The following is a 19,792-nucleotide window of genomic DNA, read 5'->3' on the forward strand; positions in this document are numbered from 1 at the left end:
AACAAATTTTTGTTTCGCAGAAGTTTTGTTCAATTTGATTCTTGGATCATCAGCAGGCTACTGGCACTGCCTTCTGTGCCCGCCTTCTGCCTTTGAGGCTGGAAATTTGTTGGTTTGGGTATAAAATTGAACCGGCAATTGAAACTTTTTGGCCAGAGAAAGATTGTCAAGTGTTTTCGGCCATGGGAAAGTTGAAAAGTGACCTGAAAAGTATGTTAAAGGAAATTTGATTCGATTAGATGTGGCCCCCCCCCCCCTCCACTCTCCTCTGCTGCTGCTTCTGTTGTTGTTTTTGGCTGCAAAGCCTGTGTCAGATTTTTGTGTGGAACATGAAAACCGAAATCTTTATGGTTTTTCGGCTTTGGCCAGGCCGCAACAATATTCTGTCCATAGGCTGTGCATGACTCCCAGGAATAGCAAAGTTTCTCCCTCTCCCTCGCTCTCTCTCTCTCTCTCTCTCTCTCTCTGTGTGTGTTACCTGGGCTTATGCCTTATGACGGTAGGGGACGGGCACACAGGTGCACAAATGGCAAACAGAAAGTAAAACAACAAAAAGCGACAGCATCAGCAGCAGCATCAGCAGCAGCATCAGCAGCAGCAGCCATGGAATTTACATAAAAAAGTTTGTCATGCAAAAAGCACAAAAAAAAAAAAAAAAAAAAAAACAGGAAGGCAGGGAAAACAAGCAGCCGGCCGAGCTGAAGGCACATGCATGTTTGTGTATATTAAAAATGAAAATGTTATGAACGCTTAAGCAGCAGCAGCAGGAGCAGCAGCAGGAGGACTAGCAGGAGCAGCCTCAGGCATAGGTAGAGGTAGGACAGGGCAGGGCAGGGCACAGGTACCAATATATGCATGATCATGTCTGGATTAGACTAATGAAAGCAAAGAAATGCAGCAACAATAACAATGGTGGAGCAGCACCAACAGACAACAGCTGATGGTTGGGCCTGGGCTTGGGCTTGGGACTGGGGGTAGCAGCAGGCAGGCAGGCAGTACAAAATGCTGTCACGAGGCGCCGCCAAGACGCTGACAAACCAAAGACAGAGAGAGTGTGTTGCGAGTCGCCTCTGGTATGCTCTCAGCCTGTGGCCAGGAGGCTTTATCCATGAGCACAATTTGCCTGACAATTTGCGACTATCTAATAAAATAAATGTAAAACTAATTAAAGAAATAAATGTCGGGTAAAAAACAATCTTTAAATAATTTAAAGAGCATTTACCCATTGGCTCTTTTGGCTGCAGCTTGCCACACGAGTTGTTTCACGAGTGTTCTGACGGCTGTGTGTGTGTGGTGAAACGTGTTGGAGCTTTGACATGCTGACGGCAACACGGCAACAGCAACAGCAAAACGGCAACACGGCAACAACAACAAAAGAAAATTGTTGCCAGCCATGAAAATCCTTCAGAGTCGCGCCCGGCATATCCGCGTGACGACGACGACGACAACGTCATCGTCATCGTCCTTGTCTTGCCATTGCCTTTTCTGTGTGGCCGTACACGCTGGCATTACCACCCGCTGCCGCACGGTGCACGTTGCACGTTGCTCGTTGCCTTTGGCAGACATTGCTGCAAAGATTTACGGTAAGTTTACAGCCTCAGACATTTGTTGTGGCTTTTATAAATTGTCAGTGCGTGGGCCAAGGTGTCTTCACTCCAATCCACGAGAAACCAAACCCACCAGGACGCTCCCTGCTCCGTGCTCCCTGCTCCATGCTCCCTGCTCCCTGCTCCCTGCTCCATGCCCCATTCTCTGTGGGGCTTTGTTGTTCCTGCCTGTCGATTGCTGCAGTGTCAGCGCCACACAATGCATGACAACAGCAACAACAGGAGCAGCAACTACAGGAGCAGCAGCAGCAGCAGCAACACGGAACACGAAACACGTTAAGCGCATTGCCATTTGTGCCACATCATGGAGAATGCCATGGACCGTGCCTCGAGCGCCACAGCAGTGGATAGAACGGAATGGCATGGAAGATGCGCGCTTGGTCTTGCTGCTCAGGGGGTAGTGGGGGGGGGAGAGGGAGGTCATGGGAATGCCGAAAGCTGCCAGACAGCTGGAAAAGTTGTTCAATTCGCTAACAAAACAAAGCAAATCAACATCAGCCAAGGGAAGCGAATATAAAAGAATCGACTGGCAAAGGGGAAATTCTTTCTCTCTTTCTCCTTGTGGCAGGGCCATGGCAAGCGGCTTAAGCGGGGCCGAAAAGGTGAACTCGATTGATTGCTCGCTGAGAGATGATCGATGATTGCGCAAATTGTGGATTGTCTCAGCGGATTATATGACAGAAATGTGCCTCAAGCATTATCAATCAACATTTAAAAATATTACACTATTAAGGGCTGCATTTTGTGTTACATTTAATAAGCGAAAATTGGTGAAGAAGTCTGGGAGAAAATACGGGGCGCATGGGGCATGGGCGCTACTGCCTCAAGAAATATAGTTATTGTTATTCAGTTTATTCGCTGGTGGCATAGTGCGGATAGTGCATCAAATTTCAGCATTTTTTTTGCGCTCTTTAGAGCTGAATTTTGCACGCTGCCAAAGACTGTGTAAAAATAGAAAATACGAAAATATAAATACAAAAAATAAATAAATAGAAAATAAAAATAAATTTAAAAAAAATTAATAATAAAAAATATAAAAAATTATAACATTAATTAATTAATATAACGCTTAATAAATTGTGCCAGAGGCAGTGATAGTTGCCCCTCCGAAACACACCAATAGCCGTTGACTGTGGCACATAATTTCTGTTGCAGTGTTGCTGCAGCATTAAATGGGCGAATCGAATCGAATACCTTGTAGAAGTATCTGCTTTTAATTTGGATTGCATTCGATAGATCACTAATGGATTTATTGCAATTATCGATTGCACTCAGCGCCCGGCAGCAGCCACCAGCCAGCAGCCAGCAGCCATGGTATTCCTTTTTAAACAGCACTCATCCATTATGGTTATTAATCATCCCTTTGCCTGTGCTGCGTCTTTCGCCTCGCCTCTCCTCTCCTCTCCACTCCTTTTTTCCTGTCGCCAGACATTTTGTCGAGTCATCGGTAGCGGCGCTGCTCCTTGAGCTCTTCCTTCTCAGCTGGTTAAATGCATTTCGGTTAATTGCATTCGGCTGCATATGAATTTTCACCGCTCCACCACCCCCCACCCCCATGACACGGTGCCCACAGCTGGTGCACAGATGCAGATGTGGCACAGAGTCTCGTATCCATGGCGCTGTAATTAACATTAATTTCGTATAAACTTTGGCACATTGTGTGTGCCAGTGTGTGCCAGTGTGTGCCAGTATGTGTATGCCAGTGTGCTTCTGTGTGTGTGCATTGCCTTTTCAATTGTCGTGTCACAGGCAGGAATACTCGTATCATCCATGGCTACGAATGGCTCCTGTTGTTGCACACAAATTAACTGCGAGAGCACAATTGTTTTACACGTCGTTGCTGTTAAGACAGCAGAAGGCAGCGGCACAGGCACAGGCATGGGCACGGGCACAGCCAGATGGAAATGGCCCAAAAGGGAAATGGTTGGGCCTCTTGTCTATGTGCGCCTCCTGTGGCAGTGCCTTTGCCTTTGCCTGTCTCTGTTCTCGTCATTGTTTGCTTTATGCCAAGCCCCAAACAATGAGGCCGCCATTTTACAAGTTTATGGACTTTATGCTGCAGATAAGTGAGAGAGAGACAGACAGACAGTGAGAGAGAGAGAGAGAGAGAGAGAGAGACAGTAGTGTGAGTAGTCCTAGCAGCTAGTAGAGCCACCCACTTGAGCTCAAGTTGACTGAAAATTGCTTCAATTAACCCTTTCGAAATGAGTGTTGTGTCTGCCCCACAGACGATTGCCACTCCCTCTCCCCCCCACTACCAGTTTGGCTTACTAATTCGTACTCATACATATGTATCTCCTGCTCAGGCTCTTGCTCATATAGCTATATCGATTTTTGTTCATATTTCTGCCTTGTCGCATTTTTATCTGAAGCCTTCTTGGAGCCACTATTTTATTTATTCCTAACGCATTCTCTTTCTCTGGCTTTGTCTTTGCAGGTGAGTGGCTGCGTGCAACCTGCGCTGAGACGTCTATATATCTCTTTGGGATAACTGTCAGAATGTCAAAATGTGTGAGAACTCAATTAAAGTGCGGGGTGCTGGGCTGCTAGGCTGCTGGGCTGCTGGGCTGCTGGCTGGCTTTAAGATGTCAACAAATCTTGGATTGTTGAGCTTTATGGCTTTCCTTTTGCTTCCCCTCTACGCCTCTCTGTTTTGTGTTGTTTGTGGCTGGCTGGCTGGCTGGCTGGCTGGCTGGCTGGCTGCATTGTCAACTGACAATTGCAGCTCAAAAGCAACAACGAGCAGCAATGGCTCAGGAGATGGCGGTGTTGGGATGGAGCTGGAGAAAGCTGCAGCAGCAGAGGGAGAAGTAGCAGCAGCAGAGGGAGGAGAAGTAGCAGCAGCAGAGGGAGGAGAAGTAGGAGGAGGAGCAGAAGGAGCAGCAAAAGGAAAAGCAGCAGCAGCAGCAGAGGGAGAACTTGAAGCAGCACCAGCTAAAGTTGGCGGAGAGAGAAAGCCATAAACAAATGGCGCATGCACGTGACTCAAAAGCGCGCTGCCGCAGCCACAGTGCGTATCATACCTGTATGCCCACATACTGCATTCCAGTTTGGCCCCTAATTTAAATTAAATAAACAAATTTGGGAAATTATCCACCAGCAATAAGCTAAAAGGAGCAGCAGCAGCAGCAGCAATGCCACGTCCACACTGGCCTTACAGCGCTGAGTGGCACTGTACGCTGGGTGGCAGTCAGCAGCCCGCAGGTGGAACGCCGCGTGCGGCGTCTGGAGTCGTCTCCATTCCTCTTTGGCACAGGCGGCAGCGGCGGCGCCTTCAGAGCTGCTGTTGAGAGAGAGAGAGGGAGAGAGGGAGGGAGAGGGTTTTGTTGTTTTTTGTATTGTGCTTTGTGCCTTATGGTTGACACATTTTCTTCCATTTTCTTTTTTTTTTTTACGCGTGTGTGTGTGTGTGTGCGATACCGGAAATTGCAAATGCAACAAGATGTTCTGCGGCACTGTTTGTCGCATTGTTTTAGTTTTTAGTTTGAGAACAAACCCAACACCAACCCAGCCACCCCTAGCCAAAGCCCTCCCTCCCCCCACCACACCTACCAATCTGCCCTGATCAGCATCAAGTCGTCCTTGCCTCCTTGCCAGTGTTAGTTCCAGTTTTGGAGACTTGATTTTATTCAGTCTAAGCCAAATTCAACATTCGACAACATCAAAATTCCACACAAATACAAATAAAATACAACTACAAAATATATACATATATCAATATAATTAAAGGCAAAAACAAATAAAACAACAGCAAAATGAACAGCCAAAACAACAAAAACAGCAACAAAAACAGCAACAGCAACAGCAACAACTCTGCCGCCGATACGGAATACGCGACGAGCAGCGGTCCAGTCTCCCTGAATCTCGGCTACTCGCACTCGGAGTTTTCGCTGTGCGCGCCGCTGGTGGGGCCCATCATCTCGCAGCAGTGCCTGCCAGAGCCCACGCATGGCGATCTATCCGACGACGATCTGCCCGACGAGGTGGTGCTCTCCCACACGCGTCTGAGCTACCGCGCGGAGCCGCAAAAGCCGCGCCTCTACGTGGATCTGGACATGAGTGCCGGTCCCAGTGGCATTGGCAGTGGCAGTGGCAGTGGCAGTGCCAATGCCAGAGCCAGAGCCGGTCCCAGTGGCAGCACGCAAGGGGGCGAATGTGTCGCTGCGCGGCGGCGAGGAGGGCCAGTCGCAGAGTGCCCAGCAGCTGATGAGTCGTGCTGCGGATCGCGAGCAAAAGAATTGCCAGCAACGCTTGGCCTTCACCTGTCCCCTGACCAGCTGTGAGACGCTGCTGAACTCCGCCAATTGTCTGTCGCACTGCCTGATCGAGCATCCGCTGGTGGCCACGCTGCCGATGCGGCCCAACACGACGGAGACGCTGCGGCTGGGCCTGCCCCTGGTGCTGGCTGCCTGTGGGAGTCAGCAGTGCGTTGGGATGTTGGCCTTCGAGAGCGGCCAACAGTGTGGCAACAACCAGCACCTGCCGCCGAACAAGGCCCAGTTTAGGCAGCAGCTGGCCGTGATGGTGCTGCTGTGGAAGACATCGTGGGATGCACAGCGGAACGGGCCGATGGTCGCCCATTTGTACAATCTGTGGCTCTTCTGTCCCCAGGCGCATCCCTCGCTGCAGGTGCTGGTCTCGGCCGAGTCGCAGATCAGCACCGAGCCGGGAGGAGCCAAGCAGCAGGTGAAACAGCAGCTGGTGCCCACCTCGCCGGATCTGATGCTGCTCAGTCATCGGGAAATGCAGCGGGAAACCGAGTTCTACATGCGATTCACACACCGCGACATGAAGCTCCTCACGAACAATTTCAAGGCCGACATCGACCTGAAGCTGACGATACACGAGGAGCAGAGTGCCAACGATCGGCAGCAGCGTCAGCAGCTCAATCAATTGAATCTGCAGAGTCTGGTGCAGAAGCAGATCAGGGAGAGGCAGCAGGATCAGGCAACCAATTTCAATCGCACAAACATTTCAAAGCAAATCAAGCTGAAGCCAATTCAGCGCAATTTCGTCGAGGGCTCCTTCACGTCCATCCGCGAGTCCATCCGGGAGTCCATCCGGGAGCGTGAGCTGCGGGAGGGCTCATGCCAGGGCTCCTTCAGAAGCCTCGACTCAGCCTCAGTCTCGGACCAGCTGCCGGCAATCAAAACTCAAACTGCGCCAAATTCGGATTACAAGTCGGAAAATGCGCCGTCGCCACAGTGCGGACAGGTCGTTGAGGCAACAGCGTCAGTCGGCGAGCAGCTGCAGGTGCAGGCTCCTTCCACCTGCCATGAGGAGCAGTGTGTGTCGCTGCCTGCCTGCGAGGAGGCGGTGCAATCGCTGCCAGACCTGCAGAACGAACAGTCCCCGGAGGTCTGCGAGCCGCTGCAGCCTCTGGACGTTTTCGAGGAGGCACAGTCCGGCCCCTCGGAGGAGGAACAGTACCTGGAAGTCTTCGAAGAGGCACTGTCGCGGCCATCCGAGGAGCAACTGTCCCTGTCATCCGAGGAGCCACACTTCCAGCCCGTCTTCGTGGATTTACTGCCATCAGACGAGCCAGCCAAGCAGAACAAGGTACAGTCACAGCCGGCGAAGGAAACGCTCGCCCAGCCAGCGGATAAATCGGGCAAGTACCAGCCAGAAAATGGGCACGAGCAGGGTGTGGACAGCGCCTCCCAGTCGGGGGAGCAAAAACAAACGCTCGTGGATCAGGAGGCACAGGAGGAGCAGGACGAGAACGAAGATTTGCTGCTGCTGGTGGAGGAGTTCGAAGCTGAGGACGAGCTGGAGCTGGAGGAAGAGGAGTCGCAGCACGGGCAAGACCCTTAGAATTGGCTCCACCCTTACCCTTACCCTACCCTTACCCTTACCCCCGTCTGGCTGAGCACAAAATTTGATCATTTCTTTGGGCAACATTTCCTTTTCGCATTGTCAATTATTTATTTGGAGGATTGTATTATATAATATCTGCAAGAAGTGTGGGCTTTGCCTTGTTTGAATTTATTTATTTTGCCCCATCCCCCCTCCCCTTCCACAACTTCACTTTATTCTCCCTCTTTTTTTTTTGGAGTTTTTGGCAAAAAAAAAGGCAAAAATTTGGTTCGGTGGAAATTTTTCGCTTACGCCGCAGAGTATGCAACATGTTTGCAGCCAGACCTCAGACCCAGCAGATACACCTCCCTCCCCACCCCCTGACAGAACGTTGGCAGCCATTAGCACAAATGTCCTGTGTCCAGGGGCAGGGGCAGGGGCAGTGGCAGGAGGGTGCTGGGGCGGGGTGGTGTGTAACTGCATCAACAACTTTTTAACCAACTTGCCAGCCAGCCAGCCAGCCAGCCAGCCCCTGGACTAACAAGACCACAGAATTGTCAGATCTCCCGAGTTGCGGGAAGCATGAAGCATGCAGCAGAAGCATGGGGCATGCAGCATGGGCCATGCAGCATGGGGCATGGGTGGCAAACTAACTAACTCGCTGCGCTCGCCTGCCACTTGTAATGTAGCGTTATTGTTGCAACAAAAAGAGCGAGAGAGAGAGAGAGAGAGTAGAAAAAGACGAAGAGCAACTCTGCTTTGTCCGCGAAATACTTTTTGGGAAGAGCGCAAAAAAAAATACGAAATGAGAGAGGGAGAGGGAGAGAGGGAGCGATGGAGGGAGTTCAACTTCAGCTGCAGAGATTTTTCGGTCAGCGTTAATGCAGAAGCTTGCCTCGCTTGCCTCGCTTGCCCACACTGACTGCTGTTGAACGCTTTATGGCTGCAACGCCATTCCGATCCCTATCCCCCAATCCCCCCTCCCGACGCGGTCACTTCCATTGTGGTCTGCTCATCTGTGTTCCGTGTCCCGTGTCCCGTGTCCCATGTCCGAGTCCTGTGTCTGCCAAGTTTTGTAGCGCTGCTGCTGCTGCTGCTGCTGCTGCAACCCCAGAGCTAAATAGTTGCTAACTTTTTTCGTGTATATATAAAAGGAGTACGTATGTTGGTGGCGGTCCCTCTCTAGGATCTGCTAGCCGCCCCACCCTTCCCTCCGGACACTTTAAATTGCACACAAATTGGCAGATTTTTTTGTCCGCTCTTTTTTTCCGTGCTACGAATTCGCATTTTTGGCTGTTGCCTTTGACAAGTTTTTCTGTGTGGGTAAAAAGTTTTGCCTTCTGTTACACTCGTAAAAAAATAGAGGGTATATTTTTCGTTCAGATATTTGCACATTTTACTAGTAGAGTAGAGGGGTATTATGGGGTATCTCACAAGAATTTAAAATTAATACAAATATATTTGCACAGAGAAATATATTTTATAAAAATTAATTAAATTAATTTATATTTTATTAAAATATATATATTTAAATTAAATATATATAGAACAAATTTGATAGATTGGATTTATTTTAAAGTATTTTAATATTTTATATTCAAATTAAATATTTTCATATTTAACTTAAATACTTTCGTATTTAAATTAAATATATTTCCAACCAATTTAATCTATTTGATCTGTTTTAAAGTGTTTTAATATTTCGTTTAATACATAAATGAATTATTATTTAATTTCACCCATTTTTGTATTTAAGAACCGAATAACTCATTAAAATATGACTGTGATTTCCGATTAAATCAAATAAAACAGGGCTGCACCTTGTTCCTACTCAAGATAAAACTTTTCTTGGAAGATTTGTTAACACAGGGTATTTATCGTTCGAGATATTTATATATTTTGGATATTTAACAAAGAATAAACGCGTTTTAATAAAACTAAGACAATGGCTTTATGTTCCTTTCTCGTTACTCTTTTGTTTGGGTTTTTCTTTGCTTATATTTTCTGTTTTTTTTCTTTTTTTTTTGTCGTCGTTTGAACTTCTTGAACTACCAGAAAATTAAGTGCTGTCTGCGGTTTGATGTTGTCGATGTTGCAGCCGCAAAATAAATTGCAATTGAATGTTTGATTGGGCCACAGCTGCGACAGCAGCTACAAAGATTGACATTCCATCAGAGACAGAGACAGAGGCAGAGGCAGAAGTTTCTGGAACCCAATCAACTTTGTTGACAAACTACGAAATACTCCCCGATACGGTCCACAATTTTGTTTCAGCCTTAAAATTATAGTTTCCGCTCAACCTTTTCCGATAATTGTTTAAGCAAACTGTAGTTTGGTTTATTGCACTTTGGCCTACTCCCCAAGCCTCGCAATTAATCTCTAAATTTAAATCAATTTATGTTTATTTGCTTTCATTGCGTGGAGTTTTTTTTTTTTTTGCAATAATGATTTGTTTTATAGTGCTCAAAACTAGGAAAGCTAGACAATTAAGCATTATTATATTTATTTGAGCGTGATAATCCATCAATGACTGCCAAACCTTCCACTGGAGAGAGAGAGCAGCTGCATTTGCAGCTATAGAAAATATTGTGCTCCGATTTAGGCAATTTTTGGAACGATTTATGATTCTACAGACCATTCGGGGCACACGTCAACATTAAATTTTAAAGCTGGAATGCGAATCCGTTTTGAGTGGACTTAGGGACTGACTCCGCTGTCCAAGAGAGGTGAGGCCTATGCCAAGGTGAAACCAGAGAGAATTAAAACCCTTCAGTTGTACTTACACTTTGATGGCATTATTTTCCTCCGGTTCTTAGTCCTTAGTCCACCGGTCCTTAGTAGAAAGAGGCTTAAAGTATATTTTATATTTTATTTCGTTTATTTTTTAATAATTTTTTGGAACTTATTTTTTGCGAAATATTTGTAGTATTTTGTGTATGAAAAATTGTTGATAATTTCTGGGTCATTTGCCAGCTCACGTTCTCCACTTATTTGGCTGGCTCTTCTTGTCTCCCAGAGCTGAACGAACGCACAATAATGGCAAGCAGTCACTCGACTCGACTCGACTCGACTTGACTTGACTGTGGGCCTCGACAGTCTCGACCCCGGCACCTCGCTGTGTGGCAGCCACACTTTGGTTGCATGAATTACGAGGTTAATTAGAAGTTTGACACGAGGCATGGGGCATTTACAATATGTACAGGGAATAAATATATGTATTTTCAGCTGAGGCTGGGCTGGGCTCGGCTGGGCTGGGCTGAGGTTTTTGGTCCAGGAACCAGGAGCAGCTGTCGTTGCATTTCGAGGCACGTACAAGAAGGCACAGCCACACCCACACCCATACCCACACACACAGATGCCTAGTTCCCTGCATAAATAATGCAAAAGTGTGAAAAGACACACACACACACAAAGGCAGACATGTGGAGGCAAAGGAAGAAAGAGAGAGAGAGAGGCAACATTTGCTTAGCTTTGCACCAGAGCCCAGAAACAGAAACAGGACAAAGGGGATTACAGAGGAGTAGCAGCAGCAGCAGCAACAGCAGTTTTCAATATCAGAGCCTTGCAGAGCCAGACCTCAGTATCCTCAGTATGCCAGTCGTAGAGGCCCAGGAGTCACGCCCATTTGGCCAGCTTGCACTTGTTTATCATTTATTACTGCAGTTGGAGGGAAAATCTGTTTCCCAGCTCCTTCTGCATTTCGCTCTGTTTGTCTTTTGTTCAACTACAACTTCCAACTTCCCACTTCCACTCAGTCTTTCTTTCTTTTTTCTTCTTCTGTATATTTTCTGTGTATTTTCTGTATATTTTCTGTGTATTTTTGCATATATTTTTTCCATTTGTTGCCGACATTTTTGCCTGCTGCTGCAGCCGCATATACTCCTACTCCTACTCCTACTTGTATTCGTATTCGTACTCGTATGCTGAAATGTTGACTTGGAAATGGAGTAGATATGCATTTAAGGGCGACTGGGGGGGACTGTAATGGAACAAATAATGGATGTCAGCAGGGAATGGAATGGAATGTTGGTATTTTCTAGATATTTTTACAAAATTCATAAACTTTAAATAAAGATTTAATGAAAATGTAATAATTTAAGGCAGTGCAGCCCATCCTGCTGCTGCTGCTTTAATTTGCAAATATTTTGGAAATTCCAAACACTCCAATTTCCTTCAGCATTAAGCTCCTCCATGCCCCCAGCTTAAACTGAATGCCAAAGATAGTTCTGCTTAAATTTTAAAAATGTTTCAAATGTTTTTTTTATTTAATGCTAGAAAATCGTTGCACTTTGCTCTTCACGTTAATTAATGCCACAGCTTCGGTTTCTCTACTTAATGCCAAAGAGCGTGCCAGAGAGCGTGTGGCATACACCTAATTTGCACCAGAAACGAACTGGATTATGCCTCGCTTCTAATTGCCAACTTTCGCACCAATGAAAAATGGATGCAACATTTTGTGCTCACGGGCACGGCGCTTATTTATTTATAAATTGTATAGATATGCGCTTTCAACACTCCACAAGTTCCCAAAAGATCTGCAAGTAAATTCGCATACATTTAAATGGAGCCCACGCACACACACACAAACACACACACACACATGGGCTACAGATGCAGATGCAATTCAATTTCATAAGCAAAAACGTAGAGGCAGTAGAGACCGAGACCTGGTGGCTGGCTGCCCAAAAGGGCACACCTACCAGGGGGGCACACACACACACACAATGAGCTGCAATTGCAGTTATGCTATGCATATGTATGCATGCATCTGTGTGTGTGTGTGTGTGTACACCTCGTTTCTTGTTCGGTTGATAAAGTTCATTTACCTTTTAGCGTTTATCTAAATGCTGTTGCTGCTCCCTTCGCACCCTCTCGGTCTCTCGGTCTCGGTCTCTGCTGCTTCAGCTGCAGCTGCAGCTGCAGTGGCAAAAGTGTAATTGTCTATCTTATGCTTTACATTTGCACACACACACACACACACACATCTGACACACACATACATATTATGTATACATACATACATGCAAGCGCTAACTTTGTTTGTTTGTTTGCATTTGGCGCTGCTTGAGTTGAGAAATACTCCACGATGTCGTCTGGCAGACTGCCTGAATCCATTTGTATATGTCTGTATATATATATATATATATGTATAGTAGTATCTGTGTGTGTGTGTGCCTTTGCACTTGAGTGTGTATGTATGCTTGAGTGTGTGACATTAGTGCAGCGGGTCATGCCATATTCCCAACCAACCAACCAACCAAACCAACCAACAACTCAACTCAAGCAACTCATCGTCTTCTTGCCCGCACAGCAGCCATTTTCGCGCATTTTGAACTTGGTTTTATGACCGAGCGAAGCCAAAGTCAAAAACAAAATGAAAATGCAACATTCAAATGCACAAAACTTTACTTTTATTTCACAAAAAAATGTCTCAAGTTTTGATTGCGTTGCATTTGAATCACAATTTCCCCGAAACTTTTCCAAAGATCATGTCCCTCCCTGTCCCTCCGTCTGCCAAATAATATTGTGAGACTGCAATAAAAAGGGGTTCAATGCTACATATTGAATCTGAGTGAGAAGTGAGAGAAATGCAGAGGCAGAGACAGAGACAAAGAAATATTCTGTATTTAAGTGGAATTAAATGAACTTTGAATTTAAAGATAATAAATTAAAAGGTATGTTTAATACGGTCCATAATTAATCGAAAAAAAAAACACATTCAAATAATTACAATAGTTGTATTAAATATTAATTATATTATTGTACTATTATATATTATTATAATATTATATTTTATTATTATTATATTTGTAATTTGAAATAAATGTGAAAATATTTAATATAAATTTATTACACAATTGTTAATTAAATATTAAATATATTTAAATCAAATATTTCCACATTAATTTCAAAATGCAAGTTAAAACTTTTTCCTTTTACAATTTACACGCTTGGTGTAAATCTTTTGATTTATGTATGTATGTTTTTAATTCAAATATACATATTCAATGCTCAGTTATTTTTTCTTTGTATTCTTTTCTCTATGAAAGTTCGAATTAAAAGTGTCAGCAAAAACGTTATGCACCCATTAACAACAAAAAAAAAAAGAAGAACACTCTTTCATAAATATCTGCTTTATCTTTTGCAATTATCCCATTTGATATTTAATTTCGAACCTGTTTTCGACTTCAATTCAATTTGCGCATTTCCATTTGATGCAATTAGCAGCTGAAGTTCTCTGCTGTTGCCATGAAAGCGAGCTCCAATAAATTGAATTTAATTTGCTCGCATGCCGCCGCTGCGACCAGGCCAGGAGCAGGGGATCCTTTCCCGCTCCCAGTATTATGCAGGTTCAAAGGTGTATATATATGTATGTATATATGATATGCTTTGCTATCGGGGGCATTGTGCGGTTGTTGCTTTTAACATTTATTGCGTTTTTCTCATACTTTTTAGCGCTGTTAAATGAAATGTTTTATTTCCAATTTCATCCATTGGGTTGCCATGGGGGCCATGCACGGCGTCCTGGGTGCCACTGGCAGCCAAACCCTCTTGGCATTCCATTTCAATTTCACTTGAAAATGCACTCGTCGATCCGCGAACCACTCGCAGAAATCAGCAGAGAGAAATCAGAGAAGCGCGGCCCGAACGCAATTACATGACTTTCCCAGTGCGTTGCCCAGAGAACGAGGCGGAGAGAGAGAGGGCCATGGCGGACGGATGCCATATAAAGCATTGCTAAAACTTCATTACTAATTCCATTTCGCAGCACAAATTTACCCACATATGCTGCTACTCCTACCCGGCCACAGCCACAGCCCCAACCTCATCCTTCATCACATTCCCATCCTGCTCCTGCTCCTGCTCCACTTCTTTCTTCATTTTATTGGAAAGTGCTGCACGCAATTTATTTTTTTTTATATTTCATCTAAACAAATTGCCTGGCAGCCATAGAACTATAATTGAAAAATAAATTGCCATAAACATCTGTGGCTCTGGCAAATAAAACAGTTGGTGATTTCCATCGTTATGGCTAATGAATATTTAAAGCTGAGCGCATACTAAATTTCTTGGGAGTAATAACATTGAGGGAAGCTTTAGTCTGATATCTTTTGATCTGCCATCGGAATCTTCTTGGTTCTTAGCTGGAGACTGGCTGGAGGAGCTCAATTCTTGAACTAATTTCCACAAAAAATTGCTGACAATCAGCTAGCATCGAGTACCCATATCAGATACCGAGTGTATCTCTAACTCTTCCCACACATACCATAATTTCATACTTATCCATTTTTTTCTTATTGCCACCCTTTGATTGCTTAAAGTCAAGTAAAAATTGTTGTACGAATTTATTCATCAATTTGTATTCCCATTTAATGGCACAATTGTTACAGCTCTCTCGCCGGGCCTCTCTGTGACTGTGTCTGTGTGTTTGTCTTTGTCTTTCGCTTTATATTTCTTTGCTGCTATCTCGTTTACTCATCCATTTCTGGGCTCTCTGCATGTGTTCGCTGTCGGGTTTTTGCTCACGATTTGGTGCACCCAATCGACCCATAAGCCCAGTTATTTACTTAGAAGCGCCTTTTAACTATTTTTTTTTTTTTCTACTTTGCTGCCATTGCTGCCACAGCCACACTGCCACAGTGCTATTGCAACGTTTCAATGCTGCTGCTGCTGCTGCTGCCACTGCCACTGCTGTTGCACTGCTTCTTATGCCACACTACTGTTGCTTCCTCTTCTCCTGCACTGCCGACTGCCGACTGCTGCTGCTGCTGCTGCTGCTGCAACGTTTTAATGGCAAGTCGACGCAAGCTGCGCTGTTTCTGCCGCCGGCTGTCGGCTTTTTGCATTAAATCAACGCCGCCGAAGCCTCCGGAGGAGCCACCACCGCCGCCGCCACCGCCAACAATAATCAACAGAACAGAACAGAACAGAACACAGAGCGAACAGAGAGAAAACTTTGGCCGCAATAAAAGCGAGAATAACCCCTCTCCCCACCGCCACACACCATTTTCCGGTTGCAGGCCTCACACTGCAGTGGTGCAACCAATTTCAATTGCAATTCGAACTCCAATACGAGAATTCGTTTCAATTTGTTGCCTGTGCCAGTCCAGCCCCCACCGCCCTCTTCAACCACACAGGAGGGGGGGCATAGGGTGTGTGTGTGTGTGTGTGTGTGTGTGTGTGTATGTTTGAGCCGCCTGTGTTGCCAAGAATTGATTCGCGCACATGCAAATAAGGTCAACGTGCGCTGGCCGCCGCCGCCGCCGCCGCCACCGCCAAACGACGTCAGTCAGAAGTGACGGCAGCGGCATGCACCCCTCCATGCAGCAGCAGCAGCAGCAGTGGCAGCAGGGGTGGAAGTTGGGGCAGGCAGAGACTGAGCCAGAGACAGGGCGTCCCATTTAGTAGGAGGCACAGCAGCAGCAACAGCAGCAGCAATGCCGGAAAGTTTGCAACACTGCGGCAACCGCATGACTGAATGATGGCAGAGGTTTGATGGGAGAGGAACTTGTATGATGGGTGTGGGTGTGGGTGTGGTGGGGGGGGGGGGGTATGGGGTACGAACGAGGGCGAATGAGTGTCTGTGCCGCTTGTTTGCTGCCACGTTGCCATTTGGCACATTTCGACTGAGCGAAGCAGCACCTCAAGAGAGAGCGAGAGCGAGAGAGAGAGAGAGTGAGTTGAGGATGAGGATGAGCCAAAGGGGAAGCCCGAGAGGAAGTGTTCTCAGACCAAAAAGGGTGTGTGGGGTGGGACGGTGGGGTGCACATAGATTGATAAAGAACGAGTGGAAGAGGCAGAAAGAGAAGGAACTGCAGTCAGTTCCTTTTGATTCTTGTTTTTTGTTTGTGCTGTGTTTTTGCAATTGCAAACGTTTAGCAGAAGGCGACCTAAAACACATTTGGGGGAACACACACACACACACACACACACACACACACACCCACATTGACAGAGAGAGAGAGCGCGAAAGGGGGGAAAGAGTATCAAAGAGTATCAGAGAATATAGCACGAGGGAGGAACTGGGGTGGCAGCCCCTATATCAAAGCTACAGGTACATCCCATCACAGCAGAAAAGCAAAGAAGCAAAGAAGCAAAGAGGGGAAGTGATGAAGGGAAGAAAGAAGGAAAGGGAAAGGCTACGGTCGAGGTGCATCATTGAAATGCGATGAAAATTGGGAACAAGTAAAGAAGACAACCAGGAGGGGGGTGGGGGCGGTGAGAAGTGATAAATCAGAGAATAACGGAAGAAAATGGGCACAGGCACCACCACAGGGAACACAGGGGAGTGGCAGCAAGGGAAAGGGCAAAATGTGCGTGCACTTTGCAGAAAAGAATTCAACACGCAATGATACTCAGGACTTCAAATGATTTTATTGACTTAAAAGTACCAAATTAAATGTAAATTAAAATATAACAGAAATAAAAAATAAATAAAATATTTATTTATTCAAATTAACTTTAGTAAAATTAAAATTAAAATTAATTATGTGGAGCGCTAGCATAGAAGACTTCGGCTTCTGCATACATTATTATTAATAATTGTCAAATATTCCTTTTGAATTAGTTAGAGCAGAATATTTTAAATTATTTAAACTTTGGCGGGAATAGTGCAGTCAAATAATATTATATCTATAGTATACTATAAATTTGTAAAACAAAACCTGTGTGTAAGCGGCTATCTCCGCAACGCGTGCACCAAATTGCATGCTGTTTTTTTTTAAATGATAGCCAGAGAATGTCGCATGGTTTACGCAAACAAATTTATACTTTTTCTATAATTAGGTTCTTCTAAAACTAAAAATTAATCCAAAAAAATATTTAATTTCATTTTATTTTGTGTCATTCTGTAGAATAGAACATTTTATGATAGATTTCATTTTTATCATTGTTTAATTTCGATGAATTCCTAAACATTAAATGCATTTAGTAAGCAGTGAAGCGCGCAGATCTGCTAGTATTATAATATAAATTATATTTTATATACATTAATATATATTATATTTAAATTATAAATAAACCAAATATCAAAATATAAGAAACAATAAGGAATAGGAATAAAATATAATGTAAAGATAGTTTCCAATTAGACACACCAATCGGTGTGCCTACGAAAATCTTCACTTCTCATTCGTTGTCGCTCTGAGAATCATTATTGTGTTTACCAATTTTCTGGCACAAAATCTACTAGTAAGCTGCACAATATTTGGTTAAATAATTTCACAAACTCTGGGATGAATCAGTTTTGGAGCTAAATTGCAGCTAAAAATTCCCTCTGGTAAATGTCTGGTAAATCGGTGTGAACTGAATGGCTAAATGAATGAGGGTAGGGGTGGGGAAAGTACTAGCTATCTATCTATATACCTATCCATCTATCTTTCTATCATCTTCTGCTTGCAACTGCATTCATATATAATTCCGTTTATTTAGGCCTCTTCCACACTTTCAGCCTCCTGCCTCGTGCCACTCTGGCAGCCCATTTTCCCCCCAGCAAATCAACTCATTTTCGACTTAAATGCAGTTCTCTCTCTCTCTCTCCGTGTTAATGGGTAGAATATTTATTCATACAAATCTTATAATGGAATGAGTAAACGAGAAGTAGAATGGCTGCAGATAGCCAAAGGAAGTGACAGGCAAACTGGCACAAAATTGCATGCTAATGAAAAACGTTTAAGACAAAAATCAACAACAGAATTGCACAAAAGTGCAGACCAAAATAGGTAGAGCTATGAAGAGGGAGGGGAGGGCAGAAGTGGAGGTTTTTAGTTCGAATTTCACTGCACCTGCCAATAGGCAAAAGAATCAAATGAAGTTCCTGCGTGCCACATGTCCGGGAGTGCTGCACACATTTGCTGCACTAAAGAGGGTATCATATGGTCCAAAGCATTGTAGTTGCTGCTTGCTGTTTGCTGTGGTTCCTGTCGTGTTTTTGCCTGTAAATGAAATGGCTAAAATACGCTCTATTTGGCAACAACAATGCAGCAGATGGAAATTGGGGCTAGCAGGCTGAGTGGTTGGCTGGCTGTGGGGGGGTGTACGGGGGCTGCGGGTGGGTGGCTGTAAGTGGAGCACAGGGTGCTATGAATGGGGCTAACTGAAGAAGTGATGGAGGGATGGAGGGATGGAGAGAGCGAGAACTCTCGCTTCGTTTCAATCAATTAAGCGCCAATAATTAATTCAATTGATTTCGTTTCATTCTCTACGCACGGATCACACCCAGCCCAGCCCAAAACCACGCCCCATACCCAGTCACAGTCACAGTCCCAGAGCCCCCACAGCCACCCCTTACAGCCAGCCAACCCCATTACCATTGAGCGCCACAATGTCGCGCTTTTGCCAGTGGGTGTGTGTGGGGTGCTGTATGGGCTGTGTGTCTAAGGCCATTTGGATCTCCAATCTGCCATTAATTCATTTTAAAATTTATGGCCTACAAATTGCCGTCGCTCATTTCGAATGCCCAGAGAGACGGCGACGGAGATGCGGATGGGAACGGGGGGGGCCCTGCCTGTACTTTATGCCGATTAAGCCACTTTTAATCGAGACAAGCGCCTACAGGATACGCCATGTACATAGCAGTATATATGTATATGTATTAACATGCATATAGCGAGAGAGTTATGTATATAAATTATTGCAGATTTATTTTTGGGGTCTTTGCGGCAAATTTAATGGCTTCGACAGCTGCTGCTGTGGATGGGGTGGGAGGGTGGTAGGTGGCATCTGAGATTGGCAATTCGGAATTCGGAAATTTGTGAATTTCGTGGGGATGTGGCCCTTCGATGGAGCTGGATTTAAGTGGCAACAAAAGTAAGCACAGATTATTAAAATTCGAGAAAAAATGCGTAGCAAATACTCGCAGCATTAGGCAGCTGGCAAAATCAATGTAAAATTGAACAATCCTGCTGCCAGGAGCGGAGCTTATCCTCCTCCTGACATGCATGAATTATGCGGACAAATGTGCAAATTGTCTGCCATATTCTGCCAGCATCCTGGCTCATATCTGGCTCATACTTTATCTCTATCTACATACTTGTCAGCATTTAATATGAAATCTTTTTTTACCTTTTGTGCGTTTTTTTTTTCTTTTTTCGTTTTGTGTGCTGTTTGCACACTTATCCAACAACTGAAATCTTTGGCCAACAACTTCATAAATTTCACTTCCTTTTTGGCTCTTGTCGTTGCAGGTAAATTCCACCCCACCACCCCGCGGACTCGTCTCGACTCGCCACCACTCGAGACTTTTGTTGAATGTAAGCCAAAAATCCATTTACATAATAAGATACGAGAGTTTTCGAGGCAAAACAATCCGAGTACAAAGTCTCAGATGGGACACCCTCCCCTGCCCCTCTACACAGAAGAAGTGGCAGATAAACATGGACACTGGAACT

At 45.0% G+C, this 19,792-nt stretch overlaps 1 protein-coding gene across 1 annotated transcript; it reads left to right on the plus strand.

Moving 5' to 3' along the window:
* Window positions 1–5,389: 5,389 nt before the first annotated feature.
* On the plus strand, window positions 5,390–7,450 carry LOC111065374. The gene has a single exon (XM_022353504.2). It carries the CDS (start codon window positions 5,715–5,717, stop codon window positions 7,419–7,421), a length of 1,707 nt encoding a protein of 568 aa, XP_022209196.2. The 5' UTR covers window positions 5,390–5,714; the 3' UTR covers window positions 7,422–7,450.
* Window positions 7,451–19,792: the final 12,342 nt, after the last annotated feature.

This window comes from Drosophila obscura, unplaced genomic scaffold (genome assembly GCF_018151105.1).
Source record: "Drosophila obscura isolate BZ-5 IFL unplaced genomic scaffold, ASM1815110v1 contig_73, whole genome shotgun sequence".
Classification (NCBI taxonomy): domain Eukaryota; kingdom Metazoa; phylum Arthropoda; class Insecta; order Diptera; family Drosophilidae; genus Drosophila; species Drosophila obscura.